The sequence below is a fragment of the Lipophrys pholis genome, assembly GCF_963383615.2.
Source record: "Lipophrys pholis genome assembly, chromosome: 18".
In the NCBI taxonomy this organism is placed as follows: Eukaryota; Metazoa; Chordata; class Actinopteri; order Blenniiformes; family Blenniidae; genus Lipophrys; species Lipophrys pholis.
Window position 1 is genome coordinate 24,380,266 of NC_137646.1, and position 27,393 is coordinate 24,407,658.

Genomic DNA, 27,393 nt, shown 5'->3' on the forward strand with positions numbered 1-27,393 from the left:
AATTACAAAGACTTGAATATTCATGAGCTTTTGTTTATTTTTTTCTCTGTTAAACTTGATCTTGACCGACGAGATGTTTTGTTGGTCGATCAGAGACGTTCCTTGTTCCACCTGCCAAGAAGCCTTAATTCATCCGTTCAAGCTCCGCTCGCCCGGAGAAACACTCACAAGTGCAGGAACCGCTTTTGTTTCCTTTTCCTCGCGTTAATTGTGAATATCGGCGGTGTTGAACCGCGTCTCTCTCTGTGATGGACGTGAGAAACTGTGGGAGGATCTGCCTCTGCTCCGAGGAGACGAGAGGAACCGCATTCTGCACGAGAGCCCAAAAAGAAAAGGATTCGTTCCTGATTCTCTCAATGGTCCAGGAAACTTTATTTTTTTTTAATCGTTTTGGATCGGACTTCTTAGTGTTGATCATTTCAACTTTAACATGAAACTCAAATAATGTTCAACATTTCCATAGATGGAGGCTCATTCTCTAACAACTTGGAGGATTTCGACTCCATCCGCAGCGTCCTGCTCTACAGGTCAGTCATTCTGTCATTTACCGCAAAGGAAACTCCAATTTTCTCTTGTTGCCAACGTTAAAATAAGGTTGTTTTTCTTCTCAGCTCGGAGACGCTTTTCTTGAATACCGGAGGGGATTTATAAACCTCGTGCGAGCGTGCAGGGGGGCGGGGGTGCTGGGGAACAACGTTAACGTGCAAATGTGCACAAATGCATGTCAAACTTATGCACATTCAGCTGCGTGCGGGATTCTAATACCCAAGCGAGTCTTTTTTTTTCATGTTATTGTAAAAAAAAACAACCTTTTTTTTTTGCATTAAATCACAGTTCATCGGAATTAACTCAAAATGTGCATGTTTTTATTTATTTATTTATTTTGTCAGTGCTGTTGTTTATTCATTATTTAACGGGACGAGAGCTCCGTGCTGCCAAACTGGCACACCGCTGCCCGGCTCCACCTGGCACGCGCCGCGGTCCTGAACAATGTCGTCACCTCGTATCAACGCGTATCAACTTCTCCAAACATCAAACAAACAATATCCATATAAAACAAATATACCCCTTAAAGACGCTATACGACTTAACGTCAATTGTTTCGGCGAATCTCAGTGTAACTGTAGATTTATTAATGTTTTTAAAGCGAGAGGGGGAACATTTACGCAGGTAACAAACTTCATCACAACACCCTGTCTGCGTGCTGAAAAAGCTTCCCCGTTGTCTGGGGCAACCGTGTCCCGAGCCAATGGGAGACGGCCCTGCGCGTCACGTGACGCTACCAGCGCTAGCATGCACAACATGGCGAGAGGCGGTCGACTGCGTCTTATTTCTTTAAGCTAAAATCTCGCATTTTCATGGCGGTTTTCGCTATTTTTTCATGACGGAGGAGGGATTGCTCAACTGAATGGAAACCCGGCCTACCGAAGGAGGCGTTTCTCGCGGCCACGCGGAGGAAAATGTGGCGAAAGAGAACCGCGGTGAATGTGAATCCGCGTCGCCTCTCAGCAGCTCCGGAGACTCGGAGTGAGATTCTAACCAACTTTTACACTTGTTGTACAAATCAGACGTGAAATTGTGTTTCTCCAAGTGGTGAATGCGGTTTTGCTCGAGGAGGGAGTGTCACCCCGTCTCTCCTCCCCCCCCCTCCCCGGTTCTTTTCATAGCTCCGGGCTCCGTTTTCATCCTGGGTGGTAAACCTTCATAAATAATTATATGATTTCTGTTTGAATTTATAGACGTCGCTTAAAGTTCCAAATTTAAACGGGAGAGATCTGAAGAAAGAAAATAAATAAAAAGCTCTGTCTGGTGTGGAGAACTCTGTGGGACTCTTGCTTGTTTTACACACATGGAGGCTTTATAGTGATTTAATAAGAATCTACATCTGAGATAATGCTGCTGTTAATGTTTGAATATGTGCACAGTAAAACTAAACTCTGTCAATTCAACACTTAAAGATCCCACCCAGAATTAGAGGATTTACTCTTAAGCCCAGGATCGACTTTTCAGACATTTTGCTCAATTTACATTTAGAATTAAGAATAGATTGTGTAAAAGATATTTAACAGAGTTCAGACTAACATGATTTCACTTTATAGAGCGATTTTCGCTCAAAAACTAGTTATGTTTGCCTCCTTTCGCAAATACTACTATCCAAGGGCCAGGTTTATTTTTCTTCTCAGGCATAACCTTTTCTCATGAACACATGAATCCTTTAAAACTTCTACAGATCGATGACAAACAGCCTCTAACCACAGACTTGATCCCCGAGTTTCCATTGGCACCGTTCATGTTTTCTTTTCAGTCATTTTAGGTGTAAACAAACTCGCCGACCGTCGATTGGAAATACGTCGTTTTTGTTTGTCTCCCAAACGAACTTGTGAAATGTTTCCACAGTGACTTGGAACCGGAGTGGCTGGACGACATTCAGAAAAACGGCGAGCTGTTCTACCTCGAGTTGAGCGAGGGGGAAGAGGAGGCCGCGCTCGCCCAGGCCACTTCCAGCCAGGGCGTTTCCACCAATCATGTTCGCTTCAGTGACAAGGAGGCCGAGGTCATCACGGAGCACAGCAAGAAGCAGAGGTGTGCTTCCAAGACAAAAGGTGAGACCACGCTCAAGAGGCTCGCCCGGATCCTGAGGAGGAAACGCCGTCCGTCCCAGCGCAGGGGAGGGAGCCAGAGCGGTAGAGAGAACTCGGCTTTATCGCCGCCGGCGTCCATCCTGAAGAACCAGGCCGGTCAGCGGCAGGGTGTGACCGTTCAGCAGCAGCAGCTGAAGGAAGTGTGCGTCTACCTCAACCCCAAACGTCTGGGCTGCACCTCGACGCCGCTGTGTGACGGCGGCGGCGGCGGCCTGCTGGAGGCTCTGCTGGGTGTGGTGCACCGCCCCGCCTGGACCGGAGCTCCGGGAGATCCTGCAGCGATCCGACGGGAGGAGAGACTCACCGTTCATGGATTGATACCCAACAGCCCGGCCATCAAGTGTGGCCAAATCCTCATAGGTAAGGCCTCATCCTCATCCTCATCCTCATCCTCATCCTCATCCTCATCCTCGCCACACCAACCGACTCCATGTCCTCTTCCTCTACATTCCTGAGTCTTCTGAGGTTCTTCTTCTTCTCTTCCTCCTTCCTGGAGAGCCGTCGTCTCTCAGACAATAAACCAGAACCTCCTCTATCCCCTCTTTGTGTGGAATGAGGTAGAACAGCCAGAACAACTGGAATGGCTAAAAACATGGACGAAATAGTGAATATCACTCCAAAATAATAGGTTATATGAGAAAAATGGTAAAAAAAAAATAAGAGGACTAAAATTGCTAGTGTCGCTTTTTTTGAAGGAAAGGGGGAAAAAAGTGCTTGTGCAGCTAAAACTGTTTTAACCATCAGGAAATGTACTAAAATAGCTAAAGAGGCTAAAATATCCAAGATAGAAAAAGGACTAATGCAGGAAAATCAATGACAAAAATCTTAAAAAACGGCCACAAAAGCAAAAAATACAGTAAAATATATGTTAATTGTTCCTGTGAGACTGAATGCAAACTCTGTTTTTGTATTTACAGTCATTTTTTTTCTCCTAATTAACATGTTTTGCGGCTCCTGACAAATGTTATTTGGAGGGAAATCATAAAAAACGGGTCTTTTGGTCACAGAGGTTGCAGACCCCCGCCCCGACCCCCGACCAGAGCAGCAGAAACTCTTCAACTGCACTGAATAACACTAATAGTGACCTGAAGTAACGTTGAGAGGTCAGAGGTCACGCTGAATACCTTCTCAGATGCAGTTTTGAAACGGCACATAAAGATTCTACTAAACCAGTCTCCTGCAGAAAGAAGCACATGTATTATTTTCTTCCACATTATGAGGAGCCTTTATAAATCAGCCCCGACCCGTTTGTAAGATCCTGGTTGGGCAATGATATTCCTACAAATCCCAGGATTTGATGGTTGTCCCTTTTATTTGGGGCTTGAACTTTAAACGGAAAGTTTTATTGAGATTGAATGAAACTGCTTTTTTGTTTTTTTTTAATGACTTTTCTGCAGTCTCAGAACGAAGCCTTTTGCCCTCCAAACCGAGAGAATGCAGCCATGCAGCACTTATAATTTCAATAACAGTCGTCTGTACAGTCACGCACATGTGCCGACTCATTAATTTCTACACCACACAAATGCACTGCCAAAGCACGGGCTGTAATTACTGTCTCACACACACACACACACACACACACACACACACACACACACACACACACACACACACACACACACACACACACACACACACACACACACACACACACAGAGTTCCACGTTTTCTGGGTACATTGCATTGATTTACATTATTTTCCCCCCCGACTAACAGCTCTAACTACTACTTTCCTAATCTTAACCCCAAACTTAACCGAACTCTGCCGTTCGGTGTAACCGTCAAACCTGTCTTTCAACTTTATATCCTACCTGATGGAAAAAGGATTAAAAAACGACTAAAAACAATAAAGTCAACAGACTGGGAAAAAAGGTCGGGCCGCAGAAGCTTCTGATGGCCGTCGCTTTTATAAGGCCCGATGAGATTTGTCCATTTCTCTTGTTTTTGCGTGCTCCGTGTCTCATGTCCTGTTTTCGGTGTATTTCCGTGGCAGCGTCACAGTGCCACCTGGAGGCTCGGAAGATGCACTACATCGTTTTCAGAAGTTTTTCATGGTGTCGCAGATATTTCCTGTGTGAACGGAAAACCTTTTAAGAAGGACTTGGCTCGTGAGGGCGAGAGTTTAGTCTCCTAACTTAACTCTACTTTCAGCAAACCTCAAACTGATTTTGTCAGGACGAGGTTGTAAAAACACCCATAATGCAACAGCAAGAGAAGGTTTTTTGGGATATTTCACTCCGTTTTTCACCCAAAATGTGTCATTAAATTTGGCTTTATGTTTAGATTTTAGTACTCTTTGGTGGTAATTGTTTGCCTATTGTGACATTTTCATCAGGTACACTCTGTGCCGCAAGGAGAAAAACTTTCAAGTTTAAATTTAAAGGTTATTACGGTAATATTTTACCAGTCGAGATGAAATTGGGCTGCATGTGCCCCCTGAACTGTGATATGTTTGACAGCCCGGCCATAGATCATGAGACGAGTGCGATTTTGTTCAGTTTCACACTTTTCCCAATTGGTTTCATTATAAATAAATTGTACATAAAGGTGTAAAGTCTTAACTTTTGTGCCTTTTTTAAAAAGTTTCAAGCAGAAAAACGCTGATCAAAAAGTCGGTAGAGTCGATGTCCTTTAAAGGGTTAAACCTTCCTCTTTGTCTCCATCAGATTGTTTCCCACACATTGAAGACACTCAGTCTTGTTGTCTGTCTTTTTTTTTTTTTTTTTTTTCACCACTAAAAGTTGAAATCCAATCCTCCGGCTCCAGTTTTATTTTCGGTCTTTCTGCTCTAATCATCGGGCAGCTTCTCCTCTGGCCGACAGAGGAACGCCGTTTGCGCCTCACCACAAAATTGACTCCCCACATCGGTTACGGTTTAGAGGGGCTTTCATGTGGCGCTGCTACATGCCTGAACAATTTAGAGTGCTTAATAAATACCTGGAATAGCTGCGTTGCTGAGACGGAGGAGTGGGTGGAAGCAGGTGAAGCCGTTCGCCGGATCCACACTGGACCGCTACTGCCAAAAACGCACGACCCGACTGATCATGAAGTCAGTGGTTAATGAGAAACATGAGTCAGGCGTTTGCAGTAAACCCAGTTTGCCACAATATCCAGTATTAATCCAGCTTTTCTCTTTAGATGGAGAGTTTAACCGCTTTCTGTTGTTTTCCCAGACAAACGACGTTGTTTTGAGTCCCAGTTCTTTGTTTCGCCCCAATAGTCGTTTTAAAACTATTCACAATTAATCCATATGAAAGAAAACCCAGTTTTGGTGGTATTTTTAATGGTTTTAACTTCCTTATTTTATTTGTTTAATCTGAACTGATCATTTGGAATTTATGGCAAATATAAAGTTCCTTTCTCTCTCAAGTCAACTAAAAAAAGATTAGTTGACGAGAGCAAAAAAAAAATGGGGGGGGGGCCAAAAACAGAAAGAATTTAAAAAAAAAAGAATTTAAATAAATAAATAAATACTGATGCAGCTTCACATTTAAAAAAAAAAAAGTGACTACTTGACTATTAAAGATATAAAAACGCTCAGAATAAAGTAAAATTTTAGGACAATTTCTGCATATTAAAGACGTTCTGCCTCCCGCCACACTGCGTCAGACTCAACGTCCAGGAACTGGTGAAGCTTTTACCTCAGAGTGAGTTCCATTCACAGGCGGGCTGGGATCCCAGCGTCTCCGTGTAAATGATGTCCGGTTCACTCCATCGTGGGGTTTTTCTTTATGTGTCATTTGAAGGTTTTAACAAAGCGCCACATAATAAGTACGAGTTGATTTTCTGTGCACAGGTGATGTGATTGTAGCCGTGGACGACGTCGACGTGACGTCGGAGAACATCGAGAGGGTTCTCTCCTGCATCCCTGGACCGACGCAGGTTCGTGTGACGGGATGTCTTCTTTTTTTTTTTTTCCTTCTTAAAATGTAAAACTAACCGAGGAGTGACCGAGCTGTGCCTGCTACTCCCTATAACCTTAAACAAACGGACTAAAATCCTCGAGGCGCAGTCTTTTATCCACCAGTTCAGAGGAATATGAACGAATGTCCAAACCGAGCAAAGCCGACGTGTTTTTCTTGGTGGACGCAACGGAGGAATTTCTCCCGCTGTTTGGACTCTTTTCCACGTTGTAATATCTTTCAGTCGTAAAAACACAACCGCAGTAATCCCGCAAGTATATATATATAGCCCAGCGCACAGCCTTGTTGAGGAAGTTATGTTGTAGTTACTGTCAGAAAAGCAACTAAAACACCATCAATTTACATATTTTGGTTAAAAACATCAGGATGAACATGAAGTGAACGGCGCTCACTTGAATCGCTGCAGATGCCTTAAAAAAATCCTCTCCAAATATCTTCGATTTAGTTTTTATCTCGTTGAATTACCTGATATCTTCTGAAGTGATAGGCAGCATTCGTTATGCATGACCACGTTTTATTTCACGCTCGTGTTTTACACACCACGGCAACGACAGATATCATTTTCAGTGAAAACGTGGTTTATATCATCCTCTTTACTACATTTATAAGTACTCTCGCGTATTTCTTTCAATCTTATAAGTCATATTTTGGGGTAGATTTTCATGAATTAATTGTAAAATGTTTATTAAGCTGCGGGCTCGTTGCTTGATCTATTTTGCTGTTTAAAAAAAACATCTTTATTGGTTATAAAGTAAAAACTTGTACGGATTAGTTAAAGATGGTCCGCAGAAGAGGGTAATATATCAAACAAAATGAGTCATGCTGTATGTCTTTCAATATTAGATCCTCTTTTTATGAAGTGCAGCTACTTTGTGACTGTTCGTGTGGCTTTTTTCATGTTGGATTATTAGTTTTTGTCTCACACGACCACCGTTTTGCCCTTTTCAACACTCATATTTGTGCAGACCGACTCGCCTGTCGATGAAGACATGAATTCTTCGTCTCTCATCCAGCCCCATGCGTTTGTTTCTGCGGCTGTTGTCATGCACAACTTGGCGCAACGCTGCGATATCGGATCCTGAATACGAGGCGAAACTCACTTTTTCAGACCTGTTTCCATGGAATCTATCGTATTTTCAGACCAATACAGTATTTATCCCTTCAACATCTCAGCTTGTCAAACAAAAAAAAAAAAACGGCACACATGGAACTGTAAATATAGACTTTTCAAATTACTTTAAAAACACCCGGGTTAATCTGAACTGCTAAAATGTGTACACAACTCAGAAACCGGCGCGTAACAGTAGAAAAACCCCAAATTACTGCGAAATGTCCCTTTGATGGCGAGCCTGAGCCCCAGCCGTGCACTTTGACCAGAAAGCATCGACCATCAAGATGGAGGAATTCGCAAATGACAGAGTGCGTGTGCGGGGTTTGATGGAGGACACGGCGGAGGAGCCGGACGGCGGCGCGACTTCGGTGCCACAGGAAGCTGTTTGTGGGAGCAAAGAGCTCAGCTGATTAGAAGATGTTGCCGGAAACTAAATTACATCGTAGGGGAAACGGCGGAGGAGATTGTTTTTAAGGGGGGGGGGGGGGGGGGGGGGGGGACACAAGTTGACCACCGGGGTGACTCTCACTGGACTGAAAATAGCCGTATTGCTGCCGGAGTTACTGTTTTCCCGGCCTGTAAGTGGGAAACGGTGGTTTTTCCGGCGTGCCAGCCCGCCCACATGGTACACGCAGTGATTATTGTACTTGGAGGGGCAAATATTAGTATTAAAGTCAATCCTTCCTGCAGTCACCGACCCAGCTGAGGTAAGGCTCCTTCTCGGGGATGAGTGGTAAATGACTGACATCAGCGGACTGGAATTCCTGTGAGAGCACACTCCAGTCTAACCACATCCTTATTATTTATGATGAGAGAAAGTGCTGCCGTTAGCCGGCTCAGCCTCTAAACCCAGAGATTCCTCCAGTTCGGCTCCGACTTCAGCCGAGTCCAGACTAGGCTATTTCTCCCAAAGCTCATGAGGCCTAAATTCTTGACGATATCATGTGATTGGATGATTGCGCAGCTCCCCTCTTGAGTCGGAATCCACCGGTCGAGAGGTGGATCAAACAGCGAAGTCTTCTCTAATAACGCCCCCTCTGATTTGCCAAAATGGCCGGCGGCCCGGCTGGAGGCGCCTGTTGGAGAAGCGGGTGGCCTGCGGTTAGTGCTGACAGGCCTCGGAGACTTCTGGGAGTGATCGCTGGATTAGAAAAATACAGTTTCTGACCAGGTAATACGATCTTCTCCCTGAAACGTCTGTGGTCGCCTCTGTATGGTCTGAGATATTAACTTCTCTGTTACTCCGTTACTTTTACTCCTTTTTTTTTTTCCCCTTTCCACTCAGTTGGTTTAACAAAGTGTGTGTGTCTGAACCATGAAAGAAGTTATATAATGTTTAGCAAAAGGCAGATTTTAGTTTATATTCATTGTACTTGGTCTTATTTCTATACGACTTCCTGGTGATTGAGAAGAAAACTAGTGTATTCTAGTCAAACAACTAATAACAGCAGGATCTCATAACCAGTTTTTTCCCGTGAACAAGAATATGAAAAGTATTTGTTGTAGATTGGTTACAGCCATAAACTCAACTCGTTTCGTAATCGTCTGCAAAAGTACGAAGCTTCTGAAGCGTGCATATTGTTCATTGAGGCCCCGTTCCAAGTGCAAAACTCTTCGGTCACTGGAAGCACAACTTTTCGACTCTCTGTGTGAAAAGAGGCAAACGCAACTTTTCAGAAACATCGCTATTATAGTAAATAGTTCTTGTCCACAAGCGCGAGAAGATGGACAATTAGAACAATGTTTTCCTCAAACTGGGAGAAAGTGAAACGTTTTAAAAGGTGTTTTAATTAAGTCTTACAGGAAGAGGAGACATCTGAGGCTGTCCACAAGTTGTCTCAAACCTTCCTTCGCAGTTAAGCTTTTTGTAGGGTGAAAGAACAAGAGTTGTGTTTTAATAAAGTTATGTACCGGTGTACTAAACTCCTTTTAAAAATCGTGTAAACAAGGCTGGTATACAATTTCCCTCGCCGATTTATTTAGATATAAAATCCAAATGTAGTGTTTTGCCTGAAGACGGTGAAGAAAATAAGATTTTTGCAAAAAGATTTTGTCGTTCAATAAAGTGCCTCAATAGTTGTTTTTTGTTTTTGTTTTTTTTTTTCATTTCAGGACTGAAAGTTGACCAACTTCACCATCTTGTGGTACATAGTGGTATTACAAGCACAGACATAGGACATTATTTACACAAATCATGTTGGATTTAATAACTTATTTAAGGATAATTCAGAAAATATTGCTCTTTCGCACATGTTAGTGCTTTTTCTCGTCCTGATTCTGGTTCTGATTTACTCAGCATCCCCTCGGCTCTACGCTGCTGACAGGTTTTCGCCCCGGGTCAGCACAGTGTGTGATGACTTGTCGACTTTGAGCTTTTCAGCTCTAACTAAGTCGGCAAAGCCCGAGAGAAGTGCGTATCCTGTTACTTTTTTTGTGTTTTTATATGCAAATTTGTACAAAAGTCCTCAATTTAGTTGCCGTGTATGTCCATGGGAACTAGTAAGAGAGTCGCGTCTAAATAACAGGGCTTGACTTTCTAAACAAATTAAACAATACCTCAAAGTCTTGTACTTTTCTTGAGACTAATTATGCATAATCTCTTAATTTCAGTGTAGGTCTAACAAATTGTTTTGACAGAGGCACAACCGAGTCTTGGTGCGTGCGGGATGTGTGTTTTTCTTCACGTGTGTGTCAGATGGTCAGATTTCCCCGCAGCTCCGTGTCTGTCTCCACTTTTGACTTTTTATGAATGACAGTGTGAAGTGAAAGGCTGCGGACGGAAAGAACAACCAGTGCGTGAATGGGAGCGGAGCGGAGCGGCCGTCACTGCTTCTTGTGCCGGCAGCGGTCTGGTTCTGATTTAGTCTAGCGTGCCCGCAGAAACACACACACACACACACACACACACACACACACACACACACACACACACACACACACACACACACACACACACACACACACACACACACACACACACACACACACACACACACACACACACACACACACATTCAGCCCTGCTATTTGTCATCCCGCGGTTCAGTCGCGGATGTCAGTGTCACTTTCCCTCCCGACTGTCGCCACCCTACCGTTAACGTCTCGGTGAGTGTGTGAGAACTACAGTCGTTTGTTTCGCTTTTTTCGTTCTGAAAATGTTGTAGTTTTCATGTAGGGCCACTAGTGGGTGCTGTTGGTTGTTTTATTTACAATATATAAACATTAACCATGTTCGTACACGGACATTCTAGTGGACAGACCACCAAGTTATTACGTTGTTATTACGATCAGTCCGATAGACGGCCACAAAATAGCTGTGAAGTATAATCAAGCAGAGACAGTAAAGTTTTAGAAACGTTTTTTTTTTTTTTTTCCTCTTTCTCACGTACTTGATCATTTGCTTGTTTACTCCCTAAACCGTCTCTCTATACCTCTTCCTCCAGGTGAGGCTGACCTTGGAGACGGTGGCCCTGGTGGACTGCGGCGGCGCCGGCGACCCTTCGTCGGTCCGTCGGTTGAAAGCCTCGCCGCCCGTCAGTCAGCTGGTGCGTCTGCTGTGGGGGGAGGACACTGCCGAGCTGCAGATGTCCATCGGACACATCCCACACATCGTCATGTACCTGTCGCTCAACCTGGACTCGGCGTCGCCTCAGGAGGAGGTGAGTCGTCGCGGGGAATTTCACACCAGCCCGAGCGAGTTTCTCATTTTGAACTGAAAAATTTGAAATTTGAAAGATTTCGATAGAATGAATCTGAAATAATGAGTAAATTCACAAGTGTAAACTTTAGTCTTTTGTCCTCTGGAAACTGGTTGTAATGTCAAGGAACTCTACAACAATACATTAGCATTATTTGTGGTATTGAAAGTTTCCATATGATACACAGAAGGTTGAAGATATTCTACAGAAATTTGTATGAGTGTGAAGATTTAAATTGCTTCCAACATGTTTTGCTATCTGTCTTTACATCCAAGTTGATTATGCAAATGCAAAGTGAGCAAAACAATAACCACGTAATAGTCTCCGGTGGTGGTTTACACGACAATGTTTCAAGCAGAAATGCATAATTTTTCGCATAAGGTTTCGTAACATTTTTCGAAAAAGATGTAGTTTACATGTCGGACCACTAGTGGGTGCTGTTGTTTAGTTTTTGTAGTGACACCACACAAGATCACTCTTTCACTTAAGATTGTTAAATCATCACTTAATGGCTTATTTCACTCCTACAATTGTGGATTTAAACCGGTTTGATTTTTTTTATTTTCATGTAAAAAGGTGAAAATATTTCACAAGTGAGCTTCACAGTAGTTGTGAGGCCCGTAAAATGCACAGTTAACAAAGCAGGAGGATTTATAAGAACAGTGACTTCTCCTCTTGCGTCATCCAAACGAATCCAACCAAAGCTCCGGATTCTCTGAAAAGGTTCCTGGAGCTTCTCCAGTGGAAACAAGTTTTTATTGTGGAGCAGCGTAGCGTGTACAGGAGCCTCGGAGAAGAAAACGAGACTGTTTGTGGCTCTCAGGTGAAGAAAGTGGGGGGGAAAACAAACATTTAAACTCAGCTTGAATAGAAGTGACAGCCTAAAACAGAAACTACAGGCTGTTGTTGACTTCCAAAACCCTGCTTGACCACATATTTTTCCATCTATTCGGAAAGAAAATTGATCTTGGGGGGGGGGGGGGGAAACCTGATCAAGACGTTGTGGTTTAAAGAAGCTCATGACTCAGAGCAACTCTTATAAAACTCACTTTAAAACATCGAGACGACTAATTTAACCATCCACATTCTGAGTAAATGCATCCAGATAATTGAGTATTAAGGGTGACCTCAGTTGTGTAATCGTACCCCGGGTTCAGGAGTGGAAAACTTCGCTGGAATCGCTGTGACGTGAGTCAGACTCTTCAGAAACTACCGCTCTGGACGGCCTCCAGCGCCCGCCGGTGCTGCTCGCAAAAAAATACAGACGGAACGGGAATGGGGGGGGGGGGGGGGGGTAGCAGAGAAGTTGAGGAGGTTGCCTGTGCCGTGTGCAGCGCCTGTCAATAAACGATCCATCATTTTAATGCAGTTATTTGGCTGAGAGCGAAGCAGCAGGCGGCGCTTCCCCCGCTCGCTCCATAAACAGAAAAACACATTTCCTTTTTTTTTTTTTTTTTTTTTTTTTAATTACAACCATGTGCAGAGGATGTTTATATCCCATAAAGACGGAGGAAAGTGTTAATCTGAAAGTCTTTTCTTGCTACGGAGTGAGCTGCGCTCCTCTGCTGACCGACGCCGCCTACACTGTAATCACATATTCCCCGTGGACCTCCGTTGGCAGGTTGATGTTTTCTTTATGGTTGTACTTTTCTGTTTCGGCACTCCTCCTTTATAATTTCAACATGAGTTCAGCTGGAGATAAAGGCTGCAGGCCGGCTTCAGCCACACCAGCCTGCGGTTGATATTCTAAATGATAGTGCTGTCGCATAAACCCCACTTTGATTTTTGATTTTTTTTTTTCATCCCTTTGATTGCAGGGTAGCAGAAACTGCGGAGGTATGTTGGAGTTTCAGCTGCGTGATGATTTTGAGAGCAAATTTTTTGTAGAGTATATTTACAAAGCTGAAGTATTTTGTTATGTTAGAAGTTCTTCTGCAGCGCTCAATGCACATAGTTTTAACCCTGAGGCCGTTGTATGAGTCTGTTTTGTCAAGGCTATAAGAGGATGTTCACATACATATTTTAATCCCTCCCCTTCCTCTCCATCCTCCTTCATCTACTCTGCATCCCTCAAAATTCCCAGCAATGTTGGAAAGAATTCCAATAAATCACTTCCAATTCACGTACGTGATAGTTTGTCCAGTTAATCTGCAGGAATCAGACCACCAGTAATAACGCATTGTTTTTGCGGTTTCGTTTCAGAAAATGTTCACATTTACACGGCAACGGTTGAAAAAGATGTAGTTGGCATGCAGCGCCACTAGTGGGGGCTGTTGGTTGTTTTTGTAAAGACGCCACACACACACGCGTGTGCAGAGAACAATACGCCACTGACATTAACATTGGGAGAACGTGGACATTCGTATGGACAGACGACCAAGTTGGAGACTGTCGACTATAAAACTACCAAGTCCCAGGAGAAAATGGACGGAGGAGTCGAGAATTGACCGAGGAAAAAGTTTCAAAAAGTTCCACCGTGGGAGCATTTTCAATAACTTGCCTTTTCAATGAAAATTTTGCATTTTCACTTGAAAACGCTGCGTAAGCGAGGCCTCAGACATGGTGCCTGATGGATAGATGTTGTGAAAAACACATTATGAAGTGAAATGTAACTTTAACAGCTGTTTATTTAAAAAAATATTTTTGGAAAGATATAAAATAAACGGTTGAAATATCAGTTGTTTGCTTCAGAATTACCGCAATGTGTGCAATACTTAAGCGTTAGTGTCCCTTTCAGAGCTGTTTGTATGTTGGAGGTTTATCTCAGCTGTTAGGTCAAAACTTCTTCAAGAACTATTAACGTCATGATTTTAGAGCATCTTCCTCCCATTAATTGGTGTTGCTGATTGTAATGAGTGAATCAGGCAGTAGCGCCGCTGTGGGGATTAGTAAGACGGCGTGTTAAGTGACATGAGTTACATCTCTAGGTCTCTAGTTACTTTTAGTTTTTAGTAACTCGGTTACCTTCAACCAGTGTCTGTAAACAGGCGCTGACCTCCAGTAGGTACGCCGTATCCTCGCCGCGGAGCAGTTCCGACTGTGCGCCGCCATTTCTCAAAACCCAGATGAGTTACTCCGATAGTTTCCCTGGAATTCCTCTACCTCCTGAAGCTGCTTTCCTAAACTCTGGAACACGAGGAGTATTTTTTGCGAACGTTCATCTTCTAAAGTGACACGCGGTGCGTTGTGCCAAAGTGAAGGGCTGGTCGGACAGAAGAAAGATTGTCGAGTTTGACGGATTAAACATGCAGTGGCTCCTCCGTTCATTCCTTACGTCCGTCCGTAATTTAAAGGAGGCATAAAACCTGGCGGCGGCTGCATCCAGAAGCAGATAATGCACATTTCTAAGGAAGGGCGGATTGATGGGATAAGCAGACCATATTTCCACACTGCGGAGGGAGTTGTCATAACATAATACACCAGAAAGTAGTTACTGTACGCACTGAATATTAGCGCTGTCACTTTAACTGAGTTTTAAGATTTTTACGTCAGATTTTTTTTATCTCGTGGGCAATAAATATCATGATAATGACATAATGATGTCAACAAAAACTTCATCATGTTGGGAAGGTATTTTTGTCTTGCTGTGTCCACAGATTTGTTATAGTTCTATATTATATATATATATCAGTGACGTGCGGTGAGGTTCATGGCTGGTGAGGCACTGACTTCATCACAGTCAGATTTACAAACATATGAACCCTAAAGAGGATCTTATTCACCATTTGATTGGCAGCAGTTAACGGGTTATGTTTAAAAGCTCATCCCAGCATTCTTTACACATACAAACTGTAGCACACAAAAAAGCACATTTAATAAAAAAAAAGACGTTATCATGGTCTTACCTTTACTTAGAAATGAAGTCCATGCGCCGCTCCTTCTGAACAAAAGTTTAGAAAACTGTTTTATTTTAGATATGTAATCCTCCATGTTAAAAGTAAGTCCAGGCGAGAGGGAAAAATAAACGATCGCTGCCGCTGCACTTGACTTGCTAACTGTCGCTTGTTGTCGCTTATTCTGCAGCCGAGGAGTCGCAAGAAGGATCCCTGGGATCACTAGCGCCCTCTACCATGAGGCGGGAGAACTGCGTGCCTCACCCAGTGCGTCTTCGCAGCCGTTTTATGATTGCTCAGCACAAGAAACACGTTACACACATACAGTTGTTGACAAAATACACTGTACATTATATACCTCAGTTAACTAAACTATGGAAATTTATAATATAATTCATATAGCAAAAGTGTTTGAACATTTTAACAGCGACATACAGAGAGATTGCAATACGGTCTCACTGCACAGCAGGCCAGCAGTTAGCCCAGTCATTGCGCAATCCATGGTGAGGCTCAGCTGGCTGCTGCCTCACCGCAATTCTCTTCTCAGTATTTGAACGGTAAATGTGAAAATTCAGCAATTTTGAATAAAAATAATCTAAAACTGGTGAAGTTAAATGGAAAATAACTTTATAGTATAATCACTGGATACATATAACAATTTAATACATTTTTTTTCTTTCCATGATGGCAGGTGAGGCACTGCCTCCCCTGACTGCACGTCACTGATATATATATATATATATATTAAAATCTATGAGTAACAGGAGCCTCTGCTATAAAAGTAACCATACAACCTTGGAAATAAATAGCGCATGAAGTTTCGGGGACACTTTTGACTCTCTTAAGTTATCAAGGCTCAGTAAGTATCTAACAGTTTCTTTGATTGTAAGTTGTTGCTGTTTATTTAGACGTGTTTATGCAGCTCATTCATTATTATTATCATTATATAAGGCGAAATAAGAGGCTCCAGACCACCGAGCAAATTGTTAAAAACAACTAATCTGTTAAGAGTAGAGGACAGAACACAACACTGAGACCCGATCTGAGACAAATCGATGATTCTGCCTTGAATGAAAGCTTCCTTGTTGTTGGTAAACTCGCCTCAAAGTTAATCTGTTTGTAAAAACACCCATAATGCAACAGCTATCTGAGTTTTTTTTTTTTAACATTTCACTGTATTTTGGACCAGGAGGTTCCATTAAAGTCGACTTTGTGTTGAGATTGTAGTAATTGTCATCACGTTTACTCGGGCAACGTTGAGTGATCATGATGGTTGAATATTCTTATCCCGGCCCACTTTACAGATCCAGTTCACGGTGTCTCACTTTCATATCCGACCACCACGTATGCACCGTTGTGGCGTTGGGTACAATCGGATGTGCAGTCATTGTGCTTAAGCGTTTTTAGGACTATTATTTATTGTTTTTAATATCACGGTTATTTGTGTTTAGGAGGAAATCTTGTACCAGTATCCGGTGTCTGAAGCGTCCGGCCAGCTGAAGGGGGTGAGGGGGATCTTCCTCACTCTGTGTGACATGCTGGAGAACGTGACGGGCGGACGGATCCTCAGGTGGGACGCCAGAGAAGCCATACAATAGATGATAATGCGTTTTTCTTCAGCAGGATGTATGCCTGTTAAACGGATATTCACTGTTGTAATAAATAAGATCAAATAAGTCGGTTGTTTTTTCCGCGGATTGTTTTTCCTAATAAAGTATGTCAAACTGTTTGAGTTGAATTTGAATGAGACTCATTTGTTCGTCTCGCTCTCAGTTCTTCTCTGCTGCTGGGGAAACGTCTGGTCCACGTCGGCTACTGGAAGGAAAGCAACAACCTTCTGGTCATCGGGCTTCCTGCTGAGAGGTAGGACACACACACACACACACACACACACACACACACACACACACACACACACACACACACACACACACACACACACACACACACACACACATTGTTAAACTGTGAGATCACTCCACAAAGCGTCTCACAGACCAGAAACACACACGCTGTCCGACCTGTGCGGCAGGTGCGTTAAAAATGTGGCGGCAAATTTTCAGGATTTATTTTTTTGGTTTTTTTTAAAACGTCGGGGCTCTTGAAATGTCGGAAGAGAAAAGATTTAAGAGAACGATCTGTAAAAACAATCTGTCTTCTTCCACATGTGCTCCTCTTTGTCCTCTGTTGAGACGGATGCCTCTTTAAAGAGCGCCGGGCTGTAAAACGGCTCTTCAGATGAGTCATATTCGCCGCCCGTTCATTCGTCTCGCGTCCCAAAAAAAAAGAAGGTTATGCACCGATTCTGAGAAACACCCACCCAGAAGGACTCATCTGCAGTTATTTTTTATTTTTTTATCGCTGGCTCCCGGCTGTTAGTACAAATACTTGAGAAGCGGTGGAGCTGCTGCAGGTCTGACTGTTTTGTTTTTTTTTTCCGTTCCCCTCCAGGGTCCCTCTGTTGTATCTGCAGACGGTGCTGGGAGACGTCGTCCGGACATTAAAAGTGATGTACGGCTCCTTGGACAGGTCGGCCAACCGTTTGCTTTCCCGTCGTCCCACCAGGAGTCAGATGAAACTCTCCCCGTCCCTCCGGTTGCCCGTCCTTAAAGCCAAAATATGCAGAAATAAGAGTAACGTTTTCTGTGAGAGACAGAAGTCTCTCACAGAAAATTACCGTAATTTCTGGACTACAAGTCACTACTTTTTTCAAACGCTTCCAACTCCGGCTTAAACAATGACAAACATGGGCGGTGCGTTCAGGTGTATCACGTAACTCCGACCTTTCTTTTTTTCCTTTTAAATTTGGTAGGTGCGGCTTATATTCAGGTGTGCTCAATAGTCTGGAAATTACGGTATATTTATTTACATGATTAAACAACTCGGCAGCCGCGTGCCGACTGCTTGTCCTCATCTGTCTCAATCAACCCGTTTAGTTAATCAAACATGAACATCCTCAGTGTTTCCAGCGTGTAGAAAGCTCGCTTCAGTGGTGTTGTTTGACGTGTCGACCCCGCTTCTCATTATGTCAGGAGTCTGGAACCGTCTCTGTTTACAGGAACTGAGCAGAATGAATTGAAATTCACAGGATCTTTTTATTGATAAAGTATTGAACCATTCGTTTAATTTCCCTGTAAATCGAATTTATTCACATTTAACATTATGAAAGGGTCCTCTTCTCTAGCATCATACTTCAGGGAGTCAAAGCCACGGTGGAAATGCAAGTAAAAGACCCAAGAAGCTTTTTAGTTCCATTAAAGCAGGGGTGTCAAACATGAGGCCCGTGGGCCAAAACCGGCCGGCAAGGGGCTCCGACCCGGCCGGCAAACACCCAGGCAAAGTGGAAAAATATCAAAGAAAACATTGATTGAATGAAAAAACATTTCCTCATTAGTGAGGCAACTAAAGGTTCCAGGTCCATGTCACCGGGATGCAGATTAAACTATAGAGACGCTGCTTTCTTCATCACGCTCGCCCTCATGGCTTCACCGTGTCTCGCCCGCAGTGCGTTCTGTAAAGCGGACCACGCCCCCAGGTTGGACCACTTCTTCTGCCTGTTCTTCCAGCAGCTCATCCAGCCGTCGCGTCTCAGGGAAGGCTGCTCCGCGCAGCCGCCGCCGCCCGACGTCTCCGGGACGCTTTTCCTAGACGGGCTGCCGGCGGTGAGGTGGCTCACGCTGCCTCCAGAGATCAAGGTGTGTGTGTGTGTGTGTGTGTGTGTGTGTGTGTGTGTGTGTGTGTGTGTGTGTGTGTGTGTGTGTGTGTGTGTGTGTGTGTGTGTGTGTGTGTGTGTGTGTGTGTGTGTGTGTGTGTGCGCGTTGAAGCACCACCACTCTCCTTCTTCATTCGACTCTACTGCCCTCTTGTGTCCGTTGTTGAAAGTGACACTCAATAGCGATTATTTATTGTTATGTGGTGAAAATGTTAAATACAACACTGACGTTTCTCAGTATTTTTGATAAAAGGACTATAATGAATTGAAATCCAGAATCAGAATAATCTTAAATGTCATTGTGGAAAACAGTTAAATTTAAATTTTCCTTCCCTGCATGTGCCGCATTATAAATACATCAATGGAGGTAGAAGATTTAAAAGAAAAACTCATACTACAAATACTTATTGCACTTTTCTCTTTCTTTCTGTGATATAATTGTGAAACTTATATTTCACATTTATTCTGTATATATGAAAAAAATTGTATTTTGGTAATCTTTCATCGCGATGTGATGAAAATCAAAAAAACGACTTTTTCTTTTTACCTGTATGCAATAATGAATATAATAAACATTTTAGATTTTTAATTTTATTTTCACGTGTTTAAATTCTTGTTTTCACCCACAGTAAACACCTGCTGGATTGACGTCCTACAAATTCTGAATATTGTAATAGAGAATTATAACCGGCGTTAAAACAATTTTACTTTCACCACCAAATAAAGACGATTGGCTGACGCTTGTGGAAGACGTCTCCATAATGGACGCGGTCACACTCCGACTCCAGGAGGCACGACTGGAGACGATTTATTTATGGAAAAAAAAGTTTTCTAACAAAGCTATAAGTGTGGAAAAAGAAGAATTTTACTTCAATTGTAATCTTTAAGTTAATACTGTGTGTTTTCTCCGCAGATGGAGGTGGATACGGTTCTGTCTGACTTCGAGTCTTCCGATTTTGGAGAAATGGTGAGTACTGTGACCTCGTTTTGAATTCAGACAAAAGCTTCAAACTCACAACAAAATTCGACTTTCTTCATTTCCTTTCTTTCTTTCTTTCTTTCTTCAATTTCGAATCCATGCAGTGGAAACAAATTCATTTTTGGTCGTATGAAAAGGCACGTTTTGCTCACTTGTGTCACACCAGATTGTTTTGAATATGAGAAGACAATGATTATGGTGGATTTCATTCTCTAAAATAAAGATAACAAAACCGCATAGAGTCGGACTGCGAATGTAGACATTTTTAAAGATGGGAAACACACGCGGTAGAGCTTCTAAGAAGCTTCCTGGTTAAACACAGTTTCACATACTGCCGACATCAGCAGCTTTCGTCGCTCGTATCCAGACTCTCCAGAGGCTGATGGTCATTTCAAACACAGTTACAACAAATATTAGTTGAAATGGATCAAAAATTTAATAAAATTTAATTTAATTTAATTTAATTTAATTTAATTTAAACAGGCATTCTGAGGGGTATAACATTTTCTAATGTAGAAAATAGATGAGCCTGCATTTAATTCATACATCATGCATTTATATATTATGGATGTCCACTATCATTCATTTAAAAGTCTTATTTACTCTATTTTTGATCATTTTCCTTTTCATTTTTTTGTCTTTTTTTACCAGTCCGATGGCGAAATTTTACAACAAAATGTCATTAAGATGTGCACCAGTTAGTGTGTGTTCAGTTTGACAATAAAATAAAGTGGCTATTCTGTTCTGTTCTATTCTATTCTATTAAAACGATCTCCAACAAAGTTAAGGGCACAAAGAGAGGCCATCAGGCCAAAGAGAAAGATGAATCAGTCCTCCTGTTTCTGAGGCTTTGTGCAGCTGGGATGCAAATCTTTGCATAACACCTCCACCTTTTCAGTCCTATTCACACACACACACACACACACACACACACACACACACACACACACACACACACACACACACACACACACACACACACACACACACACACACACACACACACACACACACACAAATCTTAATTTAATTAAATTTCCTTTCCAGTCTGAAGACTTTTTTGGTCTGAGGCGTCTGTACGTCACTCTGGGCTCCTGTTTGTTCTACAAGGTAAGAGAACACCAACACCGCCTGCTCGTATTTAAATCCTCCCCGTGGCGCTGCAGCGTCTAGAAAGATGATCTTTCACACCAGATAAACACGACGGGCCTGTCGAGCGGATCAGTGACGAATCATCGGCCAAGTTCCTCTGAAATATTAACCTGGGAGGGAAGCAGCGGGGCGGGGAGCTTTTCATACACGATTCAGTGAAGTAGAAAAGAAATTAAAGTGAAACACAGAAGGAAGGAGATTATTAAGATGAAACGTCGTTTCAGAAACAAACGTAGACGTTGATGACTTCATTCAGTGAAGGAGACGGTTTGATCCTTCGATAGGAAGGAATCCGAAGTGAGAACTCAGTTCCAGGAGTCCAGCCTGCTGAAAGTCCCTGGCAGTGGTTAGTGATTCTCCGCTTCCTCCCAGTCGTACCTGATCGCCAACCACCTGCCGAAGGAGGACCTGCTGGACGTGTGTCTGTACTGCCAGCACTACTGCCTGCTGCCGCTGGCCTCGGAGCAGCGAGTCGGCCAGCTGGTCATCTGGAGGGAGGTGTTTCCTCTGCAGAGGGCCAAGGGAGGCGGCGGCGGCGGCGGCGGCGGCTACAAGCAGCCGCACGGGCGGCACTTCCTGCTCATAGTGGGGCTGGTAAGGAGGCGAGTCATCTGTGATATATAACCACCCAGAAAACAAGAAACAAACAAGAAATGAGCATTTCAGGTTAACTACTGACTGCCTGGTGTCTTCACCCATAAGAAGGATAAATCTGAACTAAAGACGGAATGAAAAGATGTAAAAAATATAGATTTAAGGCTGGTGACTGCAACCAGCCGTATCATATCCTATAACATGTTTACTGAATAGAAACTATAGAACCATCATTTTACACTTTTTCCTGTATTTTTCTCTAAACTAAGTATTCTAGAACGGGTCGGCCACCTTGAACAGCCGTATTTGTGATTTTCCAAGAATTAAAATGTGTCTGGAGCCACAAAACTTTTCTACAACTCAGATTTACTGTGTTACACTTTTAGCTTCATGGATTTTCTCGTTTGTCATTTTACACATTTTGGTTATTTTATCCTCTTTAGCTCTTCCTAGTCGTTTCTTACTTTCTAGTTATACTCGCAATTTTTTTCCCCCATTTTTTTCTCTTCTTTTAAATTTTTTTTCTTTAAATTCTTTTATCCTATTTTTCCCCTTTTTTCTTTTCCTGGAAAAAAAAATCTACACTCGCAATTTTAATCATTTTTCATTTGATTATTTCTTCTTTTTTTTTCAGTAATTTTAGATATTTTACCACATTTTTTTTTTAAAGAATTCCAGCTATTCTGGCGAGTTTGAACTGTTTTCCCTGAGTTAGCTGGAGACTTAAACCAATAAAAAAAATTATAAAATCAGCGTGGAATGCAAATAAAATTAAAATAAAAATGGGAAGAAAATGTTTATTTCCATGTAAATGAGTGAAAGCTGCAGGGAGCCGTTACAGGAGCTTAAGAGGTTGAACTTCTAGAAATATCAATCAATGGAGAAATGATTTTTACTCCCGTCTTGTCCTGGTCGTCTGTCCCCCCCCCAGAGACACTTCATGCAGTGTGTGTTGCTGGAGGCCGGCGGCTGTGCGTCGCCGGCGTCGGTCTCTCCGGGACCCGACTGCGTCTACGTGGACCAGGTGAGCTCCGTTGATTCTTGGCCGACATGGTGGGAGTTTTCCTTCTTTGTGCACTCAGCCACGTCTGTGTCGTCAGGTGAAAGCCACCCTGCTGCAGCTGGAGGCGCTGGAGGCCGGTATGGAGGAGCGCCTCAACGCGCCGCCGGCTCCCTGCTTGTCCTGCGCCGACTGGTTCCTCCCGGCGGCGGCGGCGGCGGCCCGGGACCGCCCCGACAGCCTGGCGTCCTCCTCCTCCTCCTCGCCCGTCCTCAGCAAGCTGGCCGGCGCCGTCAGGGGCTCGTCGGCGGGCTCCCGGGGCCGCGGCCTGTTCGGGGAGAAGTCCCGGAGGCCCAGCCCGCAGAGGAGCCTGTCGGACAGCGGCAGCGAGGGGAAGATGGACGCCGGGTCGGGGTCCGGGTCCGGCCGCAGCCCAAACTCCACTCCGGACTCGGCCAGGAAGCTCACGGGGCGACGGGACTCGCTGGGGTCTTTAGGTTCTGACGGGAGCGGAGGCAGCGGAGGAATCTTCAAGGTTCAAGATTTCGCATCCTGTTTGACGAAATCTTTACTTTTTTAAGTCTTGAATTTTGATGTTTCAGGTGTCAATCCTTCCCAAACATACTACTTTACTAGTGATGCTTCTTTACCTCTAATTTCTTCTTGTTGGCTTCTTGCTCGCTGCAAACAGCATTTTTAAGAGATTTATTTTACATCGACGGTTCTTGGGAAGTTCAAACCCAAATAAATGTTTTAATTCAAATTGAAGCTCGTTTCCCACTTTGTTTTAATATGTTTGTCACATGAATTCAGTTCCTTTATGAAGCTGCTATTCTCACGCTGTGCATGTTGCTCCTGGCATCAGGCGCCCAGGATGAGGCACCCCAACCCGTTCCACCTGGGCACCCTGAAGAAGACCCTGACGGAGAGGGAGAGGGAGGAGATGTACAACACCGTCAAGTGAGTGACGGAGGGGAGGAGTCCGTCTCTTTGGCCTCTCCGCCCGGCGTATAAAAGCAGGGATGTGCGCTCTCTCTCTCGTCAGGCTGACGGCGGGCGCGGAGAACACCTTGTTCCACTACGTCCTGATGGAGGCGGTTCAGGGGATCTTCATCGCCCCCACCCACAGGGAGGTGGCGCAGCTGAGCGGCTCCATTCACCCGCAGCTCATCCGCAACTTCCACCACTGCTGCCTCTCCATACGGGCCGCCTTCCAACAGAGCCTGCCGGCCAGGGTGAGGACGCCCGCATCCATCCATCCATCCATTCATTCATCCCTTCATCCACCAAGAAATCTGTTCAATTCAAATAACTTTATTCATGAAGGCGGCGCAGTTCAAAATCATCTCTCCATTGGCTCATCGATGGATCTTGTTTTTAATTCTCATTATGGATGAATTGGTGTTGTGGTTTTTTTTCCCCTTCCTGCTGGTCCTGCAGAGCCGCCGGGCGGCAGACCGGCCTCCGGGCGGCGGGTGGGGTTTGGGTCCGGTCAAAGAACACGGCGTTCTGTTTCAGTGCAAACCTGAGAACTGGACCGACCAGAGGAAACCTGCTCCCACCATGACGTACTGGGTCATCGGGTGAGTCGCCGCCGTTAAACGTCCTAAACCATCATGGGCCTTCCAGACGCTGAGACCCGATATTTCTGACACGCTGGGTTTTATTCTGGCGTCTCGTTTTGCTTTGTCGCGCAGGCGGATGCTGCTGGAGCCCGTCCCCCAGGAGTTCTACGTGTGCTTCCACGACTCGGTGGCCGAGGTCCCGGTGGAGATGGCCTTCAGGCTCTCCTTCGGCTTGGCTCTGTGAGGCGTCGTTCCTCCCGCGTCAAGACACAAACTTAACAAAAGAACGCTTAGTGTTCTCAGGAAAACCAAAGGGTTCAGGGTTACGTGGAATCGGAACCATTGACCTCTCATGACCTTCAGCTTGTTAAGACAGTTTATACCGAGCAGTGACGCTGTACGGACACACAGCAAACAAGGTGATATTGGTATTTTCAAAAATTGTATTGCATTTATTGTTAACTTAAGTTTGTACAGATTTATTTTTGAAATGGAAAATGGCCCAAAATGAACATAAGTTGTTAATAAAAAAATCAACAGATTCTCTCATGACACGGGCTGTTTGTTGACCTCGAAAAGAAAAAAAAAAAGACTCCAAACTTAAATTTCTACACAATCAAATAGTGTAAACGTGATAAATACTGAGTGACGTGGATATTCTCTACATTATTGGATAGATTTAACAGGATTCGCTGCAGGGAAAAAAAAGCAATAAAACTCCATGAAGAGAGGCTCGTGCTCTCCGTACAGTCTTGTTTACGCGGCGCTCTCCACCAGCAGCAGGTTCCTCTTGTAGCACTCCAGGCTGCAGAGGGGAACTCCCGTCTTCGAGCAGCAGTACTTCTTCACGTTGGAGCAGCCGCTCACCCCGCAGGCCGGCGGCGGGGGCGGGGCGACGGGCGGGGCGGGGGCCGGAGCGACGACCCCCGCCGGGTAGGAGATGGCGACTCCCAGCACTGAGTCGCTGTAGCGCACCATGGGACACTGGCTCAGCTTGGCCTTCTTCTCCTTCATGCTCTTGATCTTGGCCTTGCTGGTTTTGGTCAGCCTCTCGATGGTTTGGTTCTTGTTCTCCTCGGCCTTCTTGGCGGCCTGCAGGCGCCGCTTGCGGGCGCGCTCCTCCCGCTTCTGCATCATCTCGGCGGTCATCTCCTTCTCCTTGTAGCCCATCGGGAGCTCCAGCAGCGGCTGGCTCTGCTGCTTGTGCAGGAGCGCTTTCTGGCGACGGGACAGCGAGCAAAACCGGCATTCAGGGACACGTTCAAAGCGGTTAAACTCACAATCAAAGATGCTGGATCAAATACCCACGTGCTGCACGAGTGCCGTGCCATCAAAACTAACAACCCGAGTCAAATAAAATGTTTTGTTTTGGGGTTTTTGTGTGAATGTTTCACATTTCTGCTTTTCAAGATGCATCTGGAAGTAGAACTTAGGCCCCGTTTTTGTGTTTTCATCGTGTCTCTACTGAGCATGTGCAGAAGAACTACTTACTTCATGGTGTGCACTATCAGTAGCAGCTTTTCAGAAAACTTGCATTTTAACCCACCTGACCACATTTTCCAAAAGTTGTGTTTTTAGTGAGTCCAAACTCCCAAAATGCTACAAAAGTTTAGCATCTTCACTTGAAACGTTGCCGTGTAAAGAGGACTTTAGAAAACCCCTGTAGGATTGAATTCATTTAACTTCAGTCCACATCTCTCCTCCTCTTCCTCACCTGTCTGGCGGTCAGCAGAGACTCGTCCACCTCCTTCTTCAGCTCTCCGTTATCGTCCAGCTCCCCTTTCTCCAGAGCGTCCAGCCACCTCTCCTCCTCGTCCACCGGGGCCCCCAGCATCGAGTCCGAGTCCATGTCGGGCATCGGGGATGTAGCCAGGTTGCTGTCTTCATCTGACCGTTACAGGAAACACACACCGTCTTGTTGAATGTACAAAAAAACAACAATTAAAAACCCCCAGTTCTTCTATTTACCTATAACTCACCAAGCCAGGCTCGATACTGCTCCAGAGGCACGGACGGCTCATCGTCGTCGTCATCGTCGTCATCCTCATCGTCGTCGTCATTGTTATCGATGATCATCAGAGGGGAAGGAGGGCAGGCCACGCCTGGGTGGACGGTGAAGGTGGGAACACTGGTGCAGAAAGATGTTGTGTGACAATCATCATTGTTTTGAATCTGACCAATGTGGTGAATCTGAAACGTTCCACCGGGAGCTCACCTCTTGGTCCCTAATGTCTGTCCACCCAGTTTGATTTTGAGTCGGAGCTGCGGCGGAGCGCGTGGCACCACGACGGGTTCGGGCTGCGGCGGCGGCGGCTCGTGGAAGCTGTGGTGTTTCCTCTTGTGCTTCTTGTGCTTTTTGTGTTTGCGCTTGTGGGCGCTGTGCAGGCTGGAGAGGCCTTCACCTGCAGAGGAGAGGACCCAAGTGAAGAAATTAATAGAATAAACACTGATGTGTGTTTAAAATATCGTTGCACAATATAAAAACGGTAGTTGCTCAAACTGAGGATTCAGAATATAGCATTTTCATCAATATTTAACAAGCATATACTGTATTTTCTACTACAAACATTCGTGTATCGAACATAATAGACAAAGTGACAATCAACTCGCTTCTGAGACAGATAATCCCAGACCTGGACAAATTTCTAACTTTATTAAAGTGTTAACCATATTATTGTTTGGCAGACTAGAAATCTCAGGATCATTGTGTAGAACAGTAGATTACACAATTCCCAAAGCCAAACTGCCTTCAAAACCTCACCTTGAAACCCAAACTGAAGTCTACAAGAGAAACTCAACAACCTGGTGTACTCACCGAGGAATCTGGGGTGGATCATGTCTTTTCTTTTCCCCATTGAAACAACAGAGGGGGGTCAACACGTTGCAGAGAACAGCCAGACTGCAGCTACATGTTATTTGGTAAACAATGTGTATTATGGCTCCATTTAAACCCCGTAGTTAAGGCGTATTAAATCATATTCACAGCGGTACGTGTCTAACTGAAGTTGCGATGTTTCTGAAAAGAAAGCTTGAGCACAAAAACTGCGCAAAAAGCTGCAAAACTACACCATTTCTGACGAGACGACACTCGGAAACTCGCATGTTAACAGTTAGCAGGAGATGCTAAGATGCTAACAACACGGAAGTTACTTCGTCTACTTCCGGAAACTTTCGGATCGACTGC

At 44.3% G+C, this 27,393-nt stretch overlaps 2 protein-coding genes across 3 annotated transcripts; one reads left to right on the forward strand and one right to left on the reverse strand.

The window, feature by feature from the left end:
- The first annotated feature begins 289 nt into the window (after positions 1 to 289).
- Positions 290 to 24,760, forward strand: intu (inturned planar cell polarity protein). Of its 2 annotated transcripts, none has more exons than XM_080486233.1 (17): positions 290 to 527; positions 2,398 to 3,002; positions 6,439 to 6,524; positions 11,120 to 11,335; positions 16,659 to 16,777; positions 16,981 to 17,070; positions 17,659 to 17,736; positions 18,713 to 18,902; positions 19,833 to 19,886; positions 20,946 to 21,008; positions 21,423 to 21,644; positions 22,576 to 22,668; positions 22,745 to 23,179; positions 23,510 to 23,604; positions 23,690 to 23,879; positions 24,085 to 24,227; positions 24,342 to 24,760. In XM_080486233.1, the coding sequence occupies exons 1-17, from the start codon at positions 445 to 447 to the stop codon at positions 24,451 to 24,453; spliced, it is 2,874 nt and encodes a 957-aa protein (XP_080342359.1). In that variant the 5' UTR covers positions 290 to 444; the 3' UTR covers positions 24,454 to 24,760. The 2 variants fall into 2 exon arrangements, with proteins under 2 accessions (XP_080342359.1, XP_080342358.1); XM_080486232.1 differs by lacking the exon at positions 290 to 527 and adding an exon at positions 1,282 to 1,527.
- ino80b (INO80 complex subunit B) lies at positions 24,570 to 27,371 on the reverse strand. The gene is made up of 5 exons (XM_080486234.1): positions 27,025 to 27,371; positions 26,425 to 26,611; positions 26,189 to 26,337; positions 25,924 to 26,096; positions 24,570 to 25,427 (listed from the first exon to the last, which is right to left on the reverse strand). Exons 1-5 carry the CDS (start codon positions 27,062 to 27,064, stop codon positions 24,966 to 24,968), a joined length of 1,011 nt encoding a protein of 336 aa, XP_080342360.1. The 5' UTR covers positions 27,065 to 27,371; the 3' UTR covers positions 24,570 to 24,965.
- Between the last annotated feature and the right edge of the window lie 22 nt (positions 27,372 to 27,393).